Source organism: Oryctolagus cuniculus, chromosome 6 (assembly GCF_964237555.1).
Source record: "Oryctolagus cuniculus chromosome 6, mOryCun1.1, whole genome shotgun sequence".
Lineage (NCBI taxonomy): Eukaryota > Metazoa > Chordata > Mammalia > Lagomorpha > Leporidae > Oryctolagus > Oryctolagus cuniculus.
Genome location: NC_091437.1, coordinates 92,492,081 through 92,513,938, shown reverse-complemented (window position 1 = coordinate 92,513,938; position 21,858 = coordinate 92,492,081). Strand labels below are relative to the sequence as shown.

The window sequence follows — 21,858 nt, the reverse complement described above, 5'->3', positions numbered from 1 at the left end:
TCAGTAATTTGTCAATTTACTATCATTAATACTAGTAACTGCACTAGCAAATTAATTAACCTGATTTGAAACAAACCTGCCAATTTCAACATTATCTCAAGAAAGTGTAACTAAATTCTCAAAAAAAAAAAGCTATTTAATGTTAGTTCAAGAAAAACAGGATTGCTTCATGCAGACAACAGACACTTAAAATTATTTTTTAAGGAAACAATTACAAGTTTAGGTAGCCTCAAACCCTAACAAAAACCTTATCAGGTTGTTAGTCTCTATTATAAGTCCATGAAAATACTAGTATTATTTAGCAATCAAAATTAAAAGTCTGCAAAAAATGTAGGTAGTTAAAAACATGTATTACACATTTTTTATAAAGAAGGGAGGGGAAGAGAAATTAACCAAATCAAATAACTGAATGTGAAAGCTTGACATAGAGAATGAAGGAGATCAAATTACTATGAAAATCAGAAAATCATGCAGGTGTTAAGTGCTTTGAACAATGCATAATTCTGTATACATACAAGTGCCAACACTGGGGACAAGCAAGCTACTTTTCAATGGTACTATTCCCTAACAGCTACATTCATTCCATTAATTACCACATAAAAACAGGGATTTATTTCCAAATTCTAAATAAGCTCAAGTAAAGTAGAACTGAGAAATATGTTACATACGAAGTCTTCTTTGGCACCAAGTCGATTTTGCCTGTTTTTTTCTAGGAGTTCTTCCAGAATGGACCAAGCTGTGAGGCTCACCCCTGGCCTCAAACTTAGGGGCTTGTGAAGAATATTATCATACATTTCAGCAACATCTCGGCAATAAAAAGGAGGCTGGAGGAAAAAAAGCAAGATGAAGAAATTTAGTGGTAATTAAATTGTACTAAAGTGGGGCTAAAATAGTTGAATTTGGCCTTCACTTGCAGAGAACACTGGGTTTGGACAGCACAGAAACACAATAGGCCTCCTCAGGTATGTGGACATCTGCAGTGCAGCCTCCCAGCAGAGATTCTAAAATCCAGCATAATACACAGCTTAAAGTTCACTGAGTGAATTAGGGTGGGTGTGTTCAAGAGCACCTTGTAGACACAGCTGTCACGCTGTGTACAACCTGGGGCCTGGCACTGTGGCACCATGGGTTAAGCCAGCAGCCTATATCAGAGTGTCAGTTGGAGTCCTGGCTGATAGGAGTGGACATCTGGCGAACTGGTCAGGATGCCACTGGGATGCTTGAATCTCATATTGGTATGACTGGGTTCAAAGCCTTGCTCTGCTCCCAATTCCAGCTTTCTGCTAACTTGTATCCTGGGAGACAACAGGTGACAATAGCTGATGTACTTAGCTTCCTGCTGCTCATGTGGGACACCTAGATTGGGCCACACACTTGCAATTGCAAGAATTTGGGGTGTGAACCAGCAGAGATTTTTCTCTCTGCCTCTCAGAAAACTGAAGTGAAAAAAGAAATTTAAAGTACTGTTTAGTATAATAGAGAAATAATGATGTCAACTTAAAACACTAATAATAAAATGAAAAGTCATTATTTTATTGTATATTCCTTATGCAGTGTTGATTTTCCTTAACTGGGCTATTATTGCTCTATGAATGTTATCTAAGTGTCCACAAAATTATTAGAAGAGCAAGAAAACCAAATCAATGATATCACGGGAAGAGTTAAGATAATAATGGAAGAGTAGAAACACGTACCAATCCATACAACATTTCATAAAGGACAGCGCCCAGGCACCACCAATCTACAGTGTTGTCATATGGCTGTTTCCTGATTACTTCGGGTGCGAGATACTAGGGAAAAGAATGAAATATTAGAGCAAGTCAAGAAACAGCTCAGCCTGTTGGAGTAACTGAGAAAATGAATACATTCTAGGTTTTTCTACCACACTAAGAACATATTAGCCGGCACCGTGGCTCACTAGGCTAATCCTCCGCCTTGCGGCGCCGGCACACCGGGTTCTAGTCCCAGTCGGGGCGCCGGATTCTGTCCCGGTTGCCCCTCTTCCAGGCCAGTTCTCTGCTGTGGCCAGGGAGTGCAGTGGAGGATGGCCCAAGTGCTTGGGCCCTGCACCCCATGGGAGACCAGGAGCAAGCACCTGGCTCCTGGCTTCGGATCAGCGCGGTGCACCGGCCACAGCGCGCCGGTGGTGGCGGCCATTGGAGGGTGAACCAACGGCAAAGGAAGACCTTTCTCTCTGTCTCTCTCTCTCACTGTCCACTCTGTCAAAAAAAAAAAAAAAAAAAAAAAAAAAATTACCCAGATTATCACTGGGTAGGGTGTTCTCATTTTATAACACTGGTTCTTAGGCAGTGTCAAGTGGGACATTTTTCAAGAGAGTCATTTTCAAGCACTTTCCCCAGAAACTGTGATGCATTTAAAACAGAAGACAGCAAATGCAGAATCTATCTTGAGTATGTAATGTATGTATCTGGAGAGAGTCTTTCAGAAGATTATTTTAGAAGCTCATCTGGTCTTTATTCATAATGGTTTTCCCTGATGAAAGAATTCTTAAATTTTTTTTTTTTTTATTTCTTTACTTTAAAGGCAGAAAGACAGCAACAGAGAAAGCTTCCATCTGCTGGTTTACTCTCTAAGCACCAACAATAGCTGGGGCTGGCCAGGCTAAAGCCAGGAGCCCAGAACTTAATCTGGGTCTGCCACACAAGTATCAGGAACACAAGTTCTCAGGGCAAGTACCTGGGCCATCATTGCTACCTCCCAGGGTACACACTGGCAGGAAGCTGGAGTTTAAGTGGAGATGCAACTGGAATCCAGGCACTCCGACATAAGATCCAGGAGTCCCACGCAGCAAGCCAACCACCACCCCAGTAGTCTGCTCTGATGAAAGGATTCTTGATGTGGCAACTGTAATTCATTTTTCCCTCTTCTCAATAAAAGGAAAACACTGAATTGCATTCCTATTTAGAATTATAATATCAGTTCTTTAATATATTCTTTTGAAAACTTGTGGAAGTTGTTAGATGACTATTGCAATTTCCCACATGCAAGTTGTGAATTTGAATTTTAGATCCAAAAATATATAACCTCTTCCCACGTGAAACACATGTAAGGAAAGAATTCCCTAAGCTTTAAAAAATGTGATTTAAAGAGAAGGCAATAGAAATAAAAAGCGCTTAATGGTTTTTGATCATATTTAGGTGATTAAAAAAAAAAGCTACAGGATTTAAGACTCAGTTAACTATTAAATCAATATACATTTAAAGTTAATTAAAAATGAATCTTAGTGGAGAATGTGACTGGGAATGGGAAAGGAAGGAGTGTGGATGGGAGGGCGGGTATGGTGGGAAGAATCACTATATCCCTAAAGTTGTATTTATGAAATGCATGAAGTTTGTATTCCTTAAATAAAAGGTTTCTTTGGGGTAAAAAATAAAATATTAAAAAAATCAATATACATTCACAAAAAGAGGTTTCTTACAGAGAAACCTAAGAGCTATGATTAGACTAGATAGAAAAAAGGAAGAAAAAAAAAACCATATTTCAAGGAGCTGGTGTTGTGGTAAGCAGTTGTATCCCATGAGTGCTGGTCTGACTCCCAGCTTTTCCATTTCTGATCTGGCTTCCTGCTGATGCACCTGGGAGGGTGGCAGAAGATGACTCAACTACTTGGGCCCCTACTACCAATGTGGAAGAACAGGAGGGAGTTCCTGGCTCCTGGCTTCAACCTAGCCCAGACCTGGCTGTGGTAGCCATCTGGGAAAGGAACCAGTGACTGGAAGATCTATTTCTCTCTGTCTCTCTGCTGCTCTGCCTTTCAAATAACTAACTCAATAAATCTTTAAAAATATATGTATTCCAAGGTGAATATTTCACCTTGTATTTGTATTTATTATTATATATGTGCTGTGTACCTGTAGTATACAAACTGTGTATGTATTTAAGGGGTTCCATGTGTTCTGTATCTGTGGATTCAATCACAGGTTGGTTGAATAGAAAGAAAATATTTTTTAAAAATTGCGTCTGTATTAAATGTGTACAGACTTTTTTCTTCTTCCTAAACAATTCATTTCAGTAACTATTTACAAAGTACTGACATTGCATTAGGTAGTATAAGTAATCTAGGAATGATTTTTAAAGCAATGAAAGAATGTGCGTAGGCAAACATCATTTTATGTAAGAGACTTTTGGTATTGGGGGTCCTGGAACCAATTCTCATGAATACCAAGGGATGACTGCAATTGTTACTTATAGATACATTTAATGATTTTCTGATATTAATTAGAAGGCTCATAAAAACAATTATCATACTTTTCCAATGTTGTATAAAAGGACTTAAAAAATCTCATGGAAAAATGGAATTAAGATAATGTGAATTTTCCTGAAACTCCCTCATATTTGGAACTACCCTAGGATAATGATGAAACATTCCATGATATTTAAGATCACTATAAATATACTGAAAATGAGGACAGCTTGCAACAAATTAAATGTGTGTGTGAAGTAGAAAAATAAGGCTTTTACATAAATTTTAAGGATTATTGTCACAAAAAGAAAGATACATTTCTGCTAGCTAACATTATACAAATGAGATGTTCCAATTAAATTTTTATTTGTGATTTTCCCCTCACACCCACTGCTTTATTTTCTTCTGTTATTCACTTATTTTTTATTACAAAATATTCCAAATCCATAGGAAAATATAATAAAAATCAATAAGCTACCCTTCAGATATAGACAATGTTAATATTTCCACCATATTTGGGAACAGGAGTTTCACTTTAAAATGCCTGGGTCCCATACTGGAGAGCCTGGGTTTGATTCCCAGCTATGACTCCTCACTCCCGCTTCCTGAAAATGCAGACCCAGAGAGATGGCAGTGATAGCTCAGGTAAGTGGGTCCCTTCCACCTTCATGGAAGACCTGGATTATGTTCCTGGCTCTCGCCCCAAATTAGTTTAGGCCAGTGCAGGCATTTGGGGATTGAACCAACAGATAAGCACTCTCTCCCTCCCTCTCTCAAATTCAAAAAAAAAAAAAAAATACAGTATGCAGTCGTGCAAGTATCATCACAATCAAATTAAAGCATTTTCACTGATTCATGATTTCTTAAAGGATTAGCAATATAAGCAAATGTTGAAAGAATTCTGGCGTAAACTTAACGTAAAAAAACAAATCAATATAATTTATCTTTGTTAAGATACTCAAAAGGGTCTTTGGGATCTTCAGATCAGTTAAAAATACTAATTATCAGTAAACACTGAATGTTTAGAAGGGATGATTATTTGTATTTCCAACTGGTTGGAAGTGAAAGTGACAGTTTCTATGCTACTTTCCTTATTTCAAATATACATATATATATGTATATATATATATATGCAATTTGTGATAAGTGTTTGCATTTTACAAATAATTATGTAATGAAAAAAAAGGCATGTTTCTTACCTCTGGTGTCCCACAGAATGTTGTGGTGGTATCAGAAATAGCAATTCCTTCTTTACAAAGCCCAAAATCTGTTAAGACAACATGTCCCTGACAAATACAGGGGCAGTAAGAGAAAAGAATGCATAAACAAAAGTTGACAATTTTTAAAGCCTCTTTTATTCTTAAATAATTTTAGACCCACAAAAATTTGCAAAAATAGTAGAATTCTGTTTGCTCATTATCCAACTTCCCTCAATGCTGACAATTTTATATAACCATAGTACAGTATCAAATAGGAAACTTACATTAGTATGACACTGTTAACTAGACTACCAAATTCATTCGGTTTTCTCTATTTATATGTGTGTGCATAGCACTATGCAACACAGGTATATGGACTCATGTAACCCAACCAAGACAGCTGTTCCATCTCAAAGGAACTGCCTCATGCTACCCTTACCTTTGTGTTATGTCCTTGCCCCCTCTCCCCTTGCAACCGCTTAGCTGTTCTTCCTCTCTAGTTCTGTCATTTTCAGAATGTTATATTAATGGAATCAAACAGTGTGGAACCTCAGAGACTGATTTTTTGCCACTAAGCAAAAGAGCAACAACAAACTGAGTAACAGTTGATTTTTAAAAGATAATACTTACTACTGAATCCAAAAGAATATTTTCTGGTTTCAAGTCCCTATCAAATTAAAAGGGGGAAAAAAGTACAAATAAATATTAATTGAGATAAAACATCAAAAAACATTTTCTACAAGTGATATTTTAAGATGTTACCTGTACACTATTTTGATGGAGTGCAAATAACCCAATGCACTGGCAATTTCAGCAGCATAAAACCTTGCCCTGTGTTCCGGAAAGGACCGTTCTCTTTGTAAGTGAAAAAACAGCTATAAAATTGGGGGAGAAGAAAAGAATGGTTGGCTCATTCATACAAAGGGTCAAACAATATAATCTATAAATAGAAAAGCAGGAACTGCTTTTGTTACTTTGAGATTGAGGTAAAAATGCACTAACATACAGAACTGTTGATCTCTGTAGTCCATGCCCTCCATCCAATAGTCATCCACTCTAACCAAGTGTCTTAATTCCTTACTTATCTCCCACACTCCACACTCATCACTGTGGCAACATCCTTATTGCAGGCAAATGCTCTAGAAAAGATTATCAGGTTCCAGTGATCTTGATATTGCCAAGTAATTACCTTACTGGGTCTTTCTGGATTGCTTTTTCATTAAAAAAAATACTACTCAGAGATTGAAAACAGTATCTAGCAAAACAAATATAATCCATAGATATAATCCACTTGAGCCAAATACTATTCTTGGAAAAATCTGAATTTTTCTTGAGCCAGTATCGTGGCACAATGGGTTAAGCTATGGCCTGTGACACCAGCATCCTGTAAGGGTGCCAGTTTGAGTCCTGATTGCTCTACTTCTAATTCAGCTCCCCACTAATGGCCTGGGAAAATCAGTGGAAGATGATCCAAGTACTTGGGCTCCTGCCACCCATGTGGGAGACCCAGAAGAAGTTCCTAGCTTCAGCGTGGCCTAGCTCTGGCTGTTGTAGCCTTTTGTGGAGTGAACCAGAGGATAAAAGAGCTCCCTCTCCATCTGTCCCTCTCTCCTTAACTCTACTTTTCAATAAATAAATAAATCTTGTTGATTGCTTTAAAGATTTATTTATTTGATAGGCAGAGAGAGAAGGAAAGATAGGCAAAGAGAACAATCTTCCATCTGCTGATTCAAGCCACAATGGCTGGGGTCAGGCCAGGCCGAAGCCAGGAGCTTGGAGCTTCTTCCGGGTTTCCCACACGGGCGCAGTGGCCCAAGCACTTGGGCCATCTTCCACTGCTTTCCCAGGCCATCAGCAGGGAGCTGGATTGGAAGAGGAGCAGCCAGACTTGAACTGGCCCCCATATGGGATGCCGGCGCCACATGTGGAGGCTTAGTCTACTATGCCATAGTACCAGCCCCTCCAGTTCATTTCTTATACTTTCTTTTCTTTTTTTTAAAGAAAACTTTCCATCTTCCACTGCTTTCCCAGGCAAGCCATAGCAGAGAGCTGGATCGGAAGAGGAGCAGCCGGGACTAGAACTGGCACCCATATGGGATGGGCACTTCAGGCCAGGGCTTTAACCCACTGCCTCACAGTGCCGGCCCCTACACTTTCTAATTCTTTATTTCTTATGGCCTGTTCTTAGCCAATGGGTTGCTTCCATTGTCTGGGGGAAGTCTGCACTAACTAGGTCCTTTGGCTCTTCTGTCTTGGAGACTTCCACCTCTGATCCTTTCTTGGCTCTACATGCTGCAGAGATGACACATTTTGCCTTTGGTTCACTGTTATTCTTTCTCTTGATACTCTTCAAACCTTATTTATTCCAATGATTTTAGCCACCATCTCTGTTTGTAGAGGAAATATGGTCACAACCAGAGACAAAGCAAGAAAAGCCGACCCCTGACACTAACCTTGAAAAGTGGCTGCTCCCAATTATCTGGTGAAGCAGCTGTGTGAGGTTACCTTGTCTAGGGAAGGAAGATGTCCTAAGTTCTGCTTCTGTTACTCCAGTCATAAGTCTGTCCTATAAATCTGACCCAGATACCGCTTTTATAAACATACTGGACCCACCGTCAGTTCAAAGTGTGGTCCTGAATCACACAGGCAACAATTTAAACTCACCAATGCTGTAACGGCTAAGGTATGATGCTGATGAACCTATAAATATTGTTAAGAAATGGGATTGTTGCTCAGTTCTCAGGAAATGATTCCAGCTGAGCCCGATCGCGTTAATAAACTGCTCTGCATCCCCCACTGTCTCTGATGTCTGTTTGAATGAAGGGAGTTTTCCCACCCCAGGTTTCTGTAACATGTTGATGTCTCCCACATGGAGATTCCCAGCCCAGATTTCTGCTTGGAGCTTCTACTGCAAAGAACGCCTATCGCCTGCGGCTCTTTTTGAAATATTTCACAAGGCAACAAATTCAACTCCTCTAAAAGAGAGCCCTGGTCTTCTCTTATAGACTTACTGCTGCTACTGCTACTGTATTCTCTCCAGCCCTCAGAGCCATGGGAAGCAAAAGTATCAAAGACGCAGGTTGTAAAGTTCATCAGACTTTGGTTCAAATTTACAATTCATTTAACCTCTCTTATTCTCAAAGATCATAAAAAGAAATCTCTTAGCCTTTTCTGAAAAGGTGGTAAAGTTATAACAGATCTTAACAGAGATAACTGAGGCTGACCCAGGCTTCATCTAAACTGCTCCTTACCCTCAGCCCCTGCAGCCAGTGAATGAATATATAAATTGTGGAAAACTTCCTCCTTTTTAGTCCTGCCACTGTTTCTATTAGCTATGGCCTAAACTACTAAAATACCCCATTTATTCGTCTCCTGATCACACCAGTCCAACATACTACTAACAGAAACAACCTAAAACAAACATTTGACCACATCACTAACAGGTAACACTGATTGCTCACTAAATTAAAAAGCATTAGACTAATGACTTTATACGCTTATTTAATCCACCCCAACAACTGGAGGTAGAGGATTAATGCAGAAGCTGTAGTTCACCAGCTCTTACCTGCCTGGTATCATAATCTTACTCGTTTAGTACTCTATTTTGTTCCAAAATAGATATGAAGAAATATACAAAATAAGTAACATGTGTCAAAGTGAGATTCTAAGTATAAACATTTGAGGAAATAATAACAACAGGGAACACATGATGAAACCATCGGCCTCTTTCTATCCTTCTCATCTTTATTGCTTGTCGACCTATCCCCCACTCAACTCCTCCCCACCCATCTCTGCTGCTTATTTTATTTCCTTCTTTCTTCCTTACCTAGTGTATCTTCTAGATAACAAGCCAACCTCTTTCCACCTGTGCTGCTCAGTCTATGTCTATGAGCAGCCACCACGCAAAAAGGCTCAAAAGCAAAGTTCTAAAAAAATAGCATGAAAAACCACAGGTAAAGCAGGAAACTTACAAGAGGATCTCATCTGCAGTTAGAAGCCTCACATGGAAATTTCAAAGACACAGGGTGGAACTGAAGGATGGGCTTTGCTGTAGAGATATCTGGGGTAAATCCAGGGCTTGACACAAGAGGTCAAGAAAGTAACTTAACCTCTCTAATCCTCAATTTCCTCATCTTTAAAAGGGGTATTAGAGTGTTTATCTTAAAGTTATGATGAGTAATTGAAATAATGCATGTAAAATAGCTGTGAAGAGCCAGGCTCTTGAATAATTTCTCATCAGTGTTAGCACTAAGGCACACACAACATAAAACAACTTCAAGGCAGGAACAATGTGAAGTAACTACATCCCTGAATCAGGGTGCCCAAGGGACTTATTATCTTGACTCCATACTGAAGAGGCTGAAGGGACTTTTGTCACAGATCTCTGGAGCTGAACAATGATTCTTTCACAACCTTCCTTCAAAATGATCTAGGTCTGATCATCTTTCAGGTTTTCAGAATAGAAGCTGATCTTCCTTCTAGTTCCCTGGTTCCCTGGTTAAATGTACTGCAGTAAAGCTGAAACCCTCATTTCTTCCTTCTCCTTTGCTCTGAGACTGGCTGGGGGGTGGGGGAGTGAGGGCAGGGATCACTTATGTCTATGAGTCATATTAATGTGACTAATTTTGAGAGGTATTCATTTGTCAAAGATAAAACGAACTGGAAAGGTGTGAGGGTTGGGAAGCAGAGGAACACAGGTGATTAGCTAGCTGCCTAGCTCCTGCAGACTACCTGAGTTCAATTCCTGCCTCCAGTACTTACTAATCATATGACTTTGAAAGCTCCTCTGAGCCTCTACTTCTTTGTCTTATAAAATAATGTTGTTATGAAGATAAAATAAAAACATGTACAAACAACCATGAGTAATACTTGATACAGATTAGCTATTACTGTAATTATCATAATAATGGCATTTTCCAAAGTACATTTCAATATTCCTCTGCATCAAGAGTTTTGGAAATTATCAATGGATTTAGTTCAAACAAAAAAAGAGGACTGTGTGGTTAGAAAAAAACCCTTTTAAGAAATTTTGGCTTTGGTCCAGTGTTGTGGCATAATGGGTTAAGCTGCCACCTAAGATGATAGTATCCCATATGGACACCGGTTCAAATCCTAGCTGCTCTACTTCTGATCCAGCTCTCTGCTAACAGCCTGGGAAAAGCAGCAGAAGGTGACTCAAGTGCTTGGGCCACTGCCACCTACATGGGAGATCTGGATGAGGCTCTAGGTTCCTGGTGTTGGCCTGAGCCAGCCCTGGCCATTGCAGCCATCTGGGGAGGAAACCAGCAGATGCAATCAATCTCTCTCTCTGTACCTCTTTCAAATAAATAATTAAATCTTTAAAAAAAATAAAAAGGAAAGAAAAGAAAAGAGAAACACTAGCTTTGACTAAGGCAGAACCTCTCCAGTTTTTAACCTACTCCAAGGGGGGTATAACATGAAACATTTCCTAAACTGACTTCAACACAGAGCGCTTTATGAAGAGGATCATCTCAGCTGACTGTAAGTTTGCGTATTTTAGAAAATGATGGATGGAGCAATATTTATATGCAACTGTTGAAACAATAATTATCTACATTACAAATCACATTTTATTGTTTCAGTACATAGCTCGGTTGACAAACCTATCAGTGAATTCTGTAGCATCATCCCAAGGTTCTTTTATGAAACGTTGAAAGTACACTATTAGCTTAAGTGTACACACCTTGCATGGTACTCAGTATCTTGAATAACGTTCTTACTGATCAAATACAGCTGTTGATAATGCACTGTCCTACAGCTTATAAGAAAAAGAAAACCTTAACTTCACGCTATTTTTTCTCTTATCAAGATTTGAAAACCAATTAAAAAACTCACCTCCCCTCCATTAATAAAATCCAGAACAAAATAAAGCTTTTCAGTTGTCTGGAAGGAATAATGTAATCCAACCAAAAATGGATGCTTCACATTTTTCAAGAGCACATTACGTTCAGCCATAATATGCTTTTGCTGGAAAAAAAGATAAAGGATCATCTGTATTATACACCAGAAAACAATTCTGTTAATTGAGAAAACAGGCTTAGAAGAAACAACAAGCACTTTGTTTTACCTCTTTTCTGTTGAGAACTATTTTTTTCTGTAATACCTTGACAGCATAAAATTTTCCATCCAGTTTTCGTTTTGCAAGAAGAACCTGTAACAGTTAAAGATTATGCATATTATTAGAAATTTCAATATTTTAGTAATTCACTTGTCAATAAACAAAATATTCTTAAATTTTATAAAAAGTTAAGTCTACCAGGAACCTACATATATTGTTTTGGAAACTGAGAACTAGGGAAGTTATTTCTACAATTCTACTTTTCCTTAAATATTTTAATTTAATAAAGGACATTATTTCAATAACATGATAATTTTTGAGATTTTTGCTAAAGTGACAAAGTCTACTATGTGTGAGTCTGTGTGTGTGTGTGTGTGTGTGTGTGTATACACACATGTGCTGCAGCCTTGCATATCAAGGGGCGCCCTTAAATATTGAGGCTATAAACTTACTGGCTATACAAAAAAGGAGACAGAGAAAGGGTGTTTATGTGTTCAAACACACTATTGTTTTATATTTAGTTTTCTCTCACAGGTCGTAAAATCAGTAATGTTCAGAGAAAGCTGCACTATGTATATATCGGCTGGGTTGCATGAAAACACTTTTTAAGAATTGGAAGAAACCTAGAGGGTCTTGCCCCAGAAAAAAGCAGACATATTCAAGATGTTGCAAAATACTGTAGCAGATACAAGACTGCTCACGATGCAAGGTGTGGAACCACTAGATGATTTTTACCAACTCCTCACAGATTCTGGATTTAAATGTGAAGTTTCTAAAAGATAATGCTCTTGTTTTGATGATAGACTTTCTCCAGCATCCCCAAAGACTGAGCATCTCGATAGAAGGGTCCATTTCCACCTTTGTTCAATATATATTTGCTAAGTGAGTAAACACACTTGGATATAACTGTATGGTTACAGTTTCTGGTCCCAAGGACTCAAAATAAACAATGGATACCAAGTTATGAATATAACAAAACATAATTAAACTCATGTTCATTTTTAGTACAGATTAAAGTATAATGGGAGAAAAGCACTTAAATATATTTCATGATTATCGTAATAATCAATGGTGCTTTCCCTGGTAACCCTGGCCCTGAGTGATTCTCCTTCCTTGGCATGACTCATTGTCAAGTTATGTGACTCCTCTGACACAGGATCACACTCAGCACGGTCTTCACACATTCCTTTCCTTCTCCAACTGTTATTCACACAGATGCTCATTTTAATCTTTCCAGCCTCAGCTTAAATAGCACATCTTCACAGAAGTGACCCCTGACCAACTCATATCGAGATTTCTCCCACTTCTCACTACCAGTTGTATTGTCATGTCACCCTATTCTTCCTTTCCTTCAAGTCCAATTATTATTTGTAAGTATTTACCTGATTGCATTTCTAAAAAAATTTTTACTAAATTATTTTCATTTTACTTGAGAGAGAAACAGAAATGGAAAGACAGATGGAGAAAAACCTCCCATCTACTAGTTCACTCCCCCCAAATGCCCTTAACTGTCAGGACTGGGCCAGGCCAAAGCCAGGAGACTGGAATTCAATCTGGAGCTTTCCTGTGGGTTGCAGGGACCCAAGCACTTGCGCCATCATCTGATGCTTCCCAGGGTGTGCATTTGCAGGAAGATGGATAAGACATAGAGGAGCGGGGACTGAAATCAGGCATTCTGTGATCCAAGATGCAGGTGTTCTAAGGAGTGATCTAACTGCTTAACCAATCGCCCACCCCAACTGCATTATTTTAAAGGACTGTTTCCCCCATTAGGCTGTAAATATCACAAAGGTAATAACCACAGGCCACAGGGCTACTTGGCACACTTGTTAAACAATGAATTCTATTTCAGAATTTGAGTAGATGTCTTATTTCCCTAACTATCCTGTTAGTATTTTGACAATAGGGAAAGTACTCCACACCCTGCATATGAAAAAGGCCAGTGGTTCACACATATAAAACATGTATTTCCTTAAGTACTTCCTTATTGAGAAACAAAAACATTCTTACCTTGCCAAAGCTGCCTTTCCCAATAACTTTTAAAAAATCAAAGTCAGTCGGCTTAGCACTAAAATAAATTAACAAGGACAATAATCAGTCTCCTAAAATGAGAAAAATGGTAACTTCTCAACATTTCTTAACACTTTATTCTTTAACAAGTGAAAGTTGGGTATAAAATATTTAAGGATGATGAATCCTAGCTTTCACACTGGTAGAATCTCACCTTTACTATGTAATAGTAGTAATACCAACAGTCTAAATAAAGCATTTTATAAGTTTAAGCCTTCTTAAGTTTTTAAGAAAGACTTCAATAACTTCTTTGGGAGATAAGAATGGAGACATAACTCCATAGAGATATACCTATATACTAGTATATAGTTTTGTATTTAAACAGTATCTATCTAAATCAACTTTATTAACTATGAATCTCATCAGCATTATTCATCAGGAAACTAAGAAATCAGCAATACATCCCTAGAGTTCTCTAGCATCTGGTGATTCTTCTAAAAAATCACCAGTTAGAACATTGGTAACTATGCTAAGAAAATTTTCTGAACAAAAATGTCATCCTCCGTTTTAAATCCAAATCATTTATTGTACATTAAAGGTGAAAGTCCTCTTGGCTTGCTCTCATGGATGGTGACACAATGTGTGGGAAACGGAACAGCCAGGAGAAGCCTATTTTATTTACATTAACCTATCAGGTGAAAACAGCTCAGACCCCACAAGCACAAGCAGGAGGAAGTGGAGCCGAAGCACCCAGCATTGCCTACAACAAGTCCTGATCACACAAGGGAAAAGGGAAATGATTTCACCTAGGATTTGAGAATTCCTTCATTTCATTATGAAAAGAAAGTCAATTCAAACGTGACAGTGCCATTACAGATTAAATAACCAGCAAAGATTAGTGAGATAAACATAACTAAATATGGACGTTTTTCTTCTTCAGAAACCTGCTATTTGGACTATTTTTTCTTTAATGATATGATGAGGCAATGGATTAACTTTTTCATAAGATACACCAGTGAAAAACATGCAAATCCCTCAAATACGGCGAATAGGCTAACTGCAGCCTCAGTGTCAACTGCTGCAGATGAACCTAATGAAAACAGTTGCGTTTGTGCTGCCATTTCATTCAATGCTATAAATGACAGAAAAAAAATGCTCCAAACCAAACTGCCTCTTCCAGTTACCATCACATTTCCTTCCAGCTGTCTAACTCACTGTCTATACTGTTTACTAGGTCCTCTTGTGAATCCTTTCCTATCATACCACCAGAATTACTCAGGTGACCAATCAATCACATCAAATCCAGCGGTCAATTTGCAATTTTCACCTCCGAGCCGCGTCAGCCAACACTAACAGAGTTAGTCACCCCCATCGCATTCCGACAGTTTCTCTTCCTGACATCACATCACGGTGTTCTTGGTTTTTCTCCCTATCTTCCTGACCATTCTCTCAGCTTCATAACCAGGTCTTCCTTGACCTCCTGATGCTGAAGCGTTCCTGGACCACTGTGTCTATTATTCATTTTCCAAGAACAACAGGGTAGAGAGAGCACGGTGTCCCAGGATAAAATAATAATTTAGAATGAACCCAACAGGCCTGTAAGTACAAGTAGGATGGCAACACCACACTCCTCCAACCTCAGCTCACGGCAGACACTGGTAACATTTGAGCACTCCTCAAACCGAGCCAAGGAGCAGCCTTAGAACCACTGGCACTCCAGGCATCCACTTCCAGGGAACTGCTGGGGTTGAAACGTGTGATGAAGTCCCCTTGCCTCACCTCATCCCTTTATTGCTCAGACCTTGCTCCTCAAAATGCTTCCCTTGTGCTCAAATAAACATGGGAATGTGGGAAATACTGGATAAACAGTCTTACAGCCTTTTACACAGTACTATGTGGCATGACCCCTCTGCAGCAAGCTGGATAGCAATGAGGGTACACCAAAAATTCTGATCAGCAGGAGGCTGTCCAGTACCCTGTGAGGATGCTCCTGCCCAGAGTCCCTCTCCGACTTATGGCCCCTTGGGAAACGTGGTTACTAACATTTCTATACACACAAACATACCACCAGAAATGTGACAATGGCAACACAGAACAATCCAATTAACAATCTGTGAATTAAGAACTCCTGAGGATTCTACCAAACCAACGAAAAGCGAGCACAGTGAATGAGTCAACACACAACAGTACTATATTCACTCTAACTATAGTTCTGGCCTCCAGTACAGCTGGTATAATTATGTGGATATACACATTCTCTTCTGAAAATGTAGTTAGAGGATTGTTTTAAACAAATTAAACCTACTGAGGATTTCCAGACGGTCCCAGGTTGATGTTCGGTGAGGTAGAGTGTAGCTATACAGATGGGGTAAAAAAAAAAAAGTGTCAAAGAATGTTTTGAAATAAAATCACAAAACTGTACCACAGACACTGACATTTGGTGCACTGTTACATTAAAGAAACCTAAGGTCTTAATTATTTGTAAATGTATTTTATTTGAAAATATATATAATCAATACAAGCTTAATTATTTATCATGTTAACTTTCTTTACTTTTTTTTAAATTATTTTGAGAGGCAGAGTTACAGACAGTGAGAGGGAGAGACAGAGAAAGGTCTTCCCTCCGCTGGTTTACTCTCCAAATGGCCGCCATGGCCAGAACTGCGCTGATCTGAAGCCAGGAGCCAGGGGCCAGTCTCCCACGTGGATGCAGGGGCCCAAGGACTTGGGCCATCCTCCACTGCTTTCCCAGGCCACAGCAGAGAGCTGGATTGGAAGAGGAGCAGCCGGGACTAGAACCGGCGCCCATATGGGATGCCAGCACCGCAGGCAGAGGATTAACCTACTGCGCCACAGCGCTGGCCCTATCATGTTAACTTTCAAGAGCAATTTTAAGGACAAAGGCAAGCCAGGAATCAAGCTCTACATTGGCAAGTAAATGAAACAAATTGGAGAAAGCTCCTTTGAAGAGGTGGGTATCAAAACCACAATTTATAAGGGATCATTTTTACCTTTCAAAAACTGGTGAAAACAGCTTTTTGTTTTAAATAGCTTAATAAAGACAGAAACTGATATGCTGATGATTATAATGATTGCAGATGCTGGATTTTCAGTTTTGATTTGATGGTAAATTTATTTCTTTGTTTTTTTTTGTTTATAGGAGAAATTTATTTGAGGGTAAATTTATCTCTAAAGTAAATACATTCAATAGTGCTTTTCTTTCTAATTCCAGCCTTGCGACAGGATCAAAATTTTAGAGAGGTTTTTCACTTTGCAACAGTTAACACAGTACATTTAATTCCTGGTGTTAACTTAGAAGTGAATCTTTATCCACCAAGTAAACCATAAAAGCAATTTAACAAAAAAAAAAAAAAAAAAAACTAGCTTACTAATAATTAGCTAGAAATTAAAATCCCAAAAGATTCATCTAGTGTTCTTATCAGAGGGAGGAAAATTTTTTCTAAAAGCCAAGTATAAGAGAACTAAGCTTCACATAAATTCAACTTGAAATTCTTCATATATTCTGAAAATTTCAGTTCTAAGTGTCTCAAATATGTATACTTTTTTAACACAGCCCTAAAAGATTATATTCATATAAGCTATAAATAGGAAAAAGTTCTTACACATTTAATTTTTTAATCAAATTTGAATTGAAGACCTATATAATATATATATGCACACATAAGTTTATTTCACTTAGAATCTTCAGGAGACAAAATATTTTAAAAAATAAACAGCAGGGGCCAGCGCTGTGGCACAGCGGGTTAAAGCCCTGGCCTGAGGCGCTGGCATCCTATAGGGGCGCCTGTTCTAGTCCCAGCTGCTCTTCTTCCAAACCAGCTCTCTGCTGTGTCCTGGGAGAGCAGTGGAGGACTGCCCAGGTCCTCGGGTCCCTGCACCCACATGGGAGACCTGGAGGAGGCTCCTGGCTCCTGGCTCCAGGTTGGCGAAGTTCGACTGTTGCAGCCATCTGGGGAATGAACCAGTGGATGGAAGCCCTTTCTCTCTGTCTCTACCTCTCTCTGCAGCTCTCTCTCTCAAATAAATAAAATAAATCTTTAACAAAAAAATAAACAGCAAACACTCACATTTTTCAGAAGTTCTGAAGTATACGTTTCTTATAAAGACAACATTGATACAAGCTTTTTAAGTTACAATTTAAATGTATTTCCTACTGATACCTTTATATGAAAAATCTTCATGTAATAAATTTTCTGTCCAGAAAACAGAAATATGTGAAACCATTAACAGTCTAGTACAAGACTAAAAGAATAATAATCTGGTTCATTAAATGATATTTTCCTTGTTGCAGTATAACAAAAGAGTAAGCTTTCTTAATTGAATATTACAGTGTTCCATAGAATCCTATAATATAATTCAAACTAAGTCACAGTTTCAATACATTTATTCTTTTAGTGAATGTGCAGATAGCTGGATAAATTTTCTACCGAATGAACTTTTCTTACTTAGATAAAGACAGACAACTAAATAAGTATGGATTAAAAAGCATTCACAATTTGTTCTCCATTTAATGTTAACATGTAGTTACATTTTTATTATTTGGCAATGATTTTCTTAATGGAACACATTACTGAAATGATAAGAATTATTAGGAGACATATAATTAGACAATTTTTCACTGGATTTACTATTTTAAAAGGTGACATCTGCTCCCTAAATTGTGGGTGAGGTATAATCTATAAACAGAATGAACACTAATGGAGATCACAGGTTTCTTAACGTTTGGCTTCTACTTTTCTATTTACAAGTAACTGGGTAGATCAGATGCCCTCTAAGATACTTTCCGGCTATGTCCTTTATTTAGTTATCCATTTTAAAGTTCTTAAAAAATTGTTTAAACTGTAAAACAAAGTATGTCTCCTTTTTCTAAAAGGATTCATTTCGTCAGTATTTTAAATGGCAAGAGGTCCTAGTTCAAGTTTCAGACATTGTGGGTGAAAACACACGCAAAACTCCAATGTAAAGCCAACAGTGGCAGAACAGAAGGCAAACTCAAGAATCTCTCACACTGGCTTGTTCTGCAAAGCCAGATGTCTTCTGTAACAAACACAGGGCATTCTTCAAATGGCCAAAACCTACCACACTCTCCCAAGAGTAGCAAGCAAAACATGGAAAATCAGGGTCACACAGATATCACTGTTTTTGTTTGTTTGTTTGTTTGTTTTGACAGGCAGAGTGGACAGTGAGAGAGACAGAAAGATCTTCCTTTTTCCGTTGGTTCACCCTGCAAGGGCCGCTGCGGCCAGAGCACTGCGCTGATCTGAAGCCAGGAGCCAGGTGCTTCTCCTGGTCTCCCATGCGGGTGCAGGGCCCAAAGACCTGGGCCATCCTCCACTGCACTCCTGGCCCACAGCAGAGAGCTGGACTGGAAGAGGGGCAACCGGGACAGAATCCGGCGCCCCGACCGGGACTAGAACTTGGGGTGCTGGCGCAGCAGGCGGAGGATTAGCCTATTGAGCTGTGGCGCCGGCCAGATATCACTGTTTAAAATCCTTGAATAGCTGAATCTTTTCAATTAAAATACATACTCACAGTTGGAAAATATAGAAAGTTTTATGAAACATTTTTTAATCCATAACCTTAATTACACATAATTTTGAGAATACTAAATTTCTTTCTTTTTTTTTTTTTTTTTTTGACAGGCAGAGTGGACAGTGAGAGAGAGAGAGAGAGAGAGAGAGAGAAAGGTCTTCCTTTTGCCGTTGGTTCACCCTCCAATGGCCGCTGCGGCCGGCGTGCTATAGCCGGCGCATTGCGCTGATCCGAAGCCAGGTGCCAGGTGCTTCTCCTGGTCTCTCATGGGGTTCAGGGCCCAAGCACCTGGGCCATCCTCCACTGCACTCCCGGGCCACAGCAGAGAGCTGGCCTGGAAGAGGGGCAACCGGGACAGAATCCGGCGCCCCGACCGGGACTAGAACCCGGTGTGCCGGCACTGCAAGGCGGAGGATTAGCCTATTGAGCCACGGCGCCAGCCGAGAATACTAAATTTCATTTAGCATTTGCCTATCCTTTTAAAACTGACAGTAATGGGGCCAGTGCTAATGACATAGTAGGTTAAGCATCTGCCTGCAGTACCGGTGGGCACAGGTTCGAGTCCCGGCTGCCCATTTCTGATCCAGCTCCCTGCTGATGGCCAGGGAAAACAGTAGAAGACAGCCTGGAAGAAGCTCCTGGCTCCTGGATTTGGATTGGCCCAGCTCTGGCCATTGCAGCCATAAAGAGAGTGAACTGGAGGATGGAAGACCTCTCTGTCTCTCCTTCTCCCTGTCTGTAACCCTGCTTCTCAAGTAAATAAATCTTCAAAAAGTAAATAAATAAAACTGACAGTAATTCGTACACATAAATTGTTACATACTGGTTTCACTTTACAGTATGTCAAAGCTTAAAAATTTTTTTTATTTTTTATTTTTTTTTTTGAAAGGCAGAGTTAGAGAGAGAGAGAGATCTCCAATCTGCTAGCTCACTTCCAAATGGCTGCAGCAGCCAGGGCTGGGCCAGGCGGAAGCCGGAAGCTGGAAGCCAGGAGCCAGGAGCTTCATCCAGTCTATCGTGTGGGTGCAGGGGCCCAATGCCCAATCACTTAGGCATCTTCTGCTGCTTTCCCAGGCACATCAGCAGGGAGCTGGTTCAGAAGTGGAACAGCTAAGACCTGAATTGGCGCTACATGTGGCGGCTTACTCCACTGAGCCACAGCACCATCCCCAAAGCTTAAACCATTATCTTCAGGGACAGTCATTTAGCCCAGCAGTTAAGAAGTTGGCTGGGATGCTGGCATCCCTTATCAGCATACCTGGGGTTGAGTTTTGGCTCTGCTCCTGACTCCAGCGTCTTGTTAATATACACTCTGGGAGGCAGCAGGTGCTGGTTGATTTCTATCACCCACATGGGAGACCTGAACTGGGATAATGACTCCTGGTTTTGGCCTGGCCCTAGCTGTTATAGGCATTTGAAGAGTGAATTACGAGATGGGAGTTGTGTGTATACATGTGTGTGTCAAAGAAAAAAAATATTATCTTCAAAAACACTTTAACATGCATTATGTATAAAGACAAGCATTATTTGACTAATATTTAGGTGGATTATATTTTTTAAATTATAGACACACCAAAATAAACATGGTTTTTTTAATGTGTGAGGATTATTTCATTTGCCCCATTCTTAACTGATACCTTTTTATTTTTTATGTAATTGCTAAATTGCTTTCCAAGAGTTGCATACAATTGACACCAATAATGCCTAAGGGTACTCACTGTTCCTGTATTACCAGTCCTGTAGCATTTTACTTACTTTAAATTTTTGTTAACTTGATAGAGAAATAAAAATATCTCCCTTAAAATTTATATTTGCTATTAGTATCAAGGTTAAATAATTTCCAATAAGCTTTTTTTAAACTAAGATTTTTTCATGTCCCTTTTTCTTCTATCTCCTTAAATATTTTTTAAAAGGTTATTTATTTGAAAGTCAGAGTTACCCAGATAGAGAAGGAGAGGCAGAGAGAGAGAGCGAGCGAGCGAGCGTAAGAGAGAGAGAGAGTCTTCCATCTGCTGGTTCATTCTCCAATTGGCCGCAACAGCTGGAGCTGTGCCGTTCTGAAGCCATGAATCAACAGCTTCTTCTGGGTCTCCCATGTGGGTGCAGGGGCCCAAGCACTTGGGTCATCTTGTACTGCTTTCCCAGGCCATATCTGAGAGCCGGATTGGAAGTGGAGCAGCTAGGACTTGAACCAGCACCTGTATGGAATGCCAGCAATACAGGCGGCAGCCTTACCTGCTACACTAGAGTGCCAGCCCCATCCTTAAATATTTTTTTAAAATGCATCTGTATGAGATTTTTATAGAGACACTATTTCTTCTCATGCCCTATTTATTACCAGTGTTGTTTTGCTTCTGACCTGCTACAAAGACATAAAATAAAAATATTCCCTTATGCCGTCCTAGGAACCACTATGTCATAGATGTCGAAGTGAAATCTGTTCTCTTAACTGAGAACCCTCTCGGGGCATCAGAGAAGGAAAATTACTTTCCAGTCATAACAAAAAATAAATAGGCCTATTTGCCAAATGAAGATTTCATTTCTGGGACAGTAAAGTTCCAACTTACTTTCAATTCACAAAAATAAAACATGTATCAAAATTAAAAGACATATAAAGAAAAAATGTTCCTCAGATCAATATCTTGGTTTTTTTGTATGTATTTAATAATAGGTAAAATTAATTCTGAATGATAAAGGTATTACCATGTTTATATAATACTTATAATTAATATATAATACTTTGAGTTAAATTATAATTTGTTTCCCACACAACTTTCTAAGGTAAAGGCTAGAAATACTTTCATAATAAGGAA

General features: G+C 39.1%; 1 protein-coding gene across 12 annotated transcripts in view; it reads right to left on the bottom strand.

The window, feature by feature from the left end:
• Window positions 1-21,858, bottom strand: part of SGK3 (serum/glucocorticoid regulated kinase family member 3) — a 152,032-nt gene that overhangs the window by 10,294 nt on the left and 119,880 nt on the right. For 7 of the 12 annotated variants that reach the window (XM_070075140.1, XM_070075141.1, XM_070075142.1 and 4 more), the window contains 9 exons: window positions 15,798-15,847; window positions 13,493-13,550; window positions 11,492-11,575; window positions 11,260-11,391; window positions 6,166-6,278; window positions 6,034-6,070; window positions 5,404-5,490; window positions 1,695-1,790; window positions 669-824 (listed from right to left, as the gene is read on the bottom strand). In XM_070075140.1, coding sequence (XP_069931241.1) covers window positions 669-824; window positions 1,695-1,790; window positions 5,404-5,490; window positions 6,034-6,070; window positions 6,166-6,278; window positions 11,260-11,391; window positions 11,492-11,575; window positions 13,493-13,550; window positions 15,798-15,847 — 813 coding nt within the window. Of the gene's footprint in view, window positions 1-668; window positions 825-1,694; window positions 1,791-5,403; window positions 5,491-6,033; window positions 6,071-6,165; window positions 6,279-8,067; window positions 8,104-11,259; window positions 11,392-11,491; window positions 11,576-13,492; window positions 13,551-15,797; window positions 15,848-21,858 lie in introns of all 12 variants that reach the window. The other 5 variants (XM_008255596.4, XM_051844535.2, XM_070075138.1 and 2 more) reach the window with 1 other exon arrangement.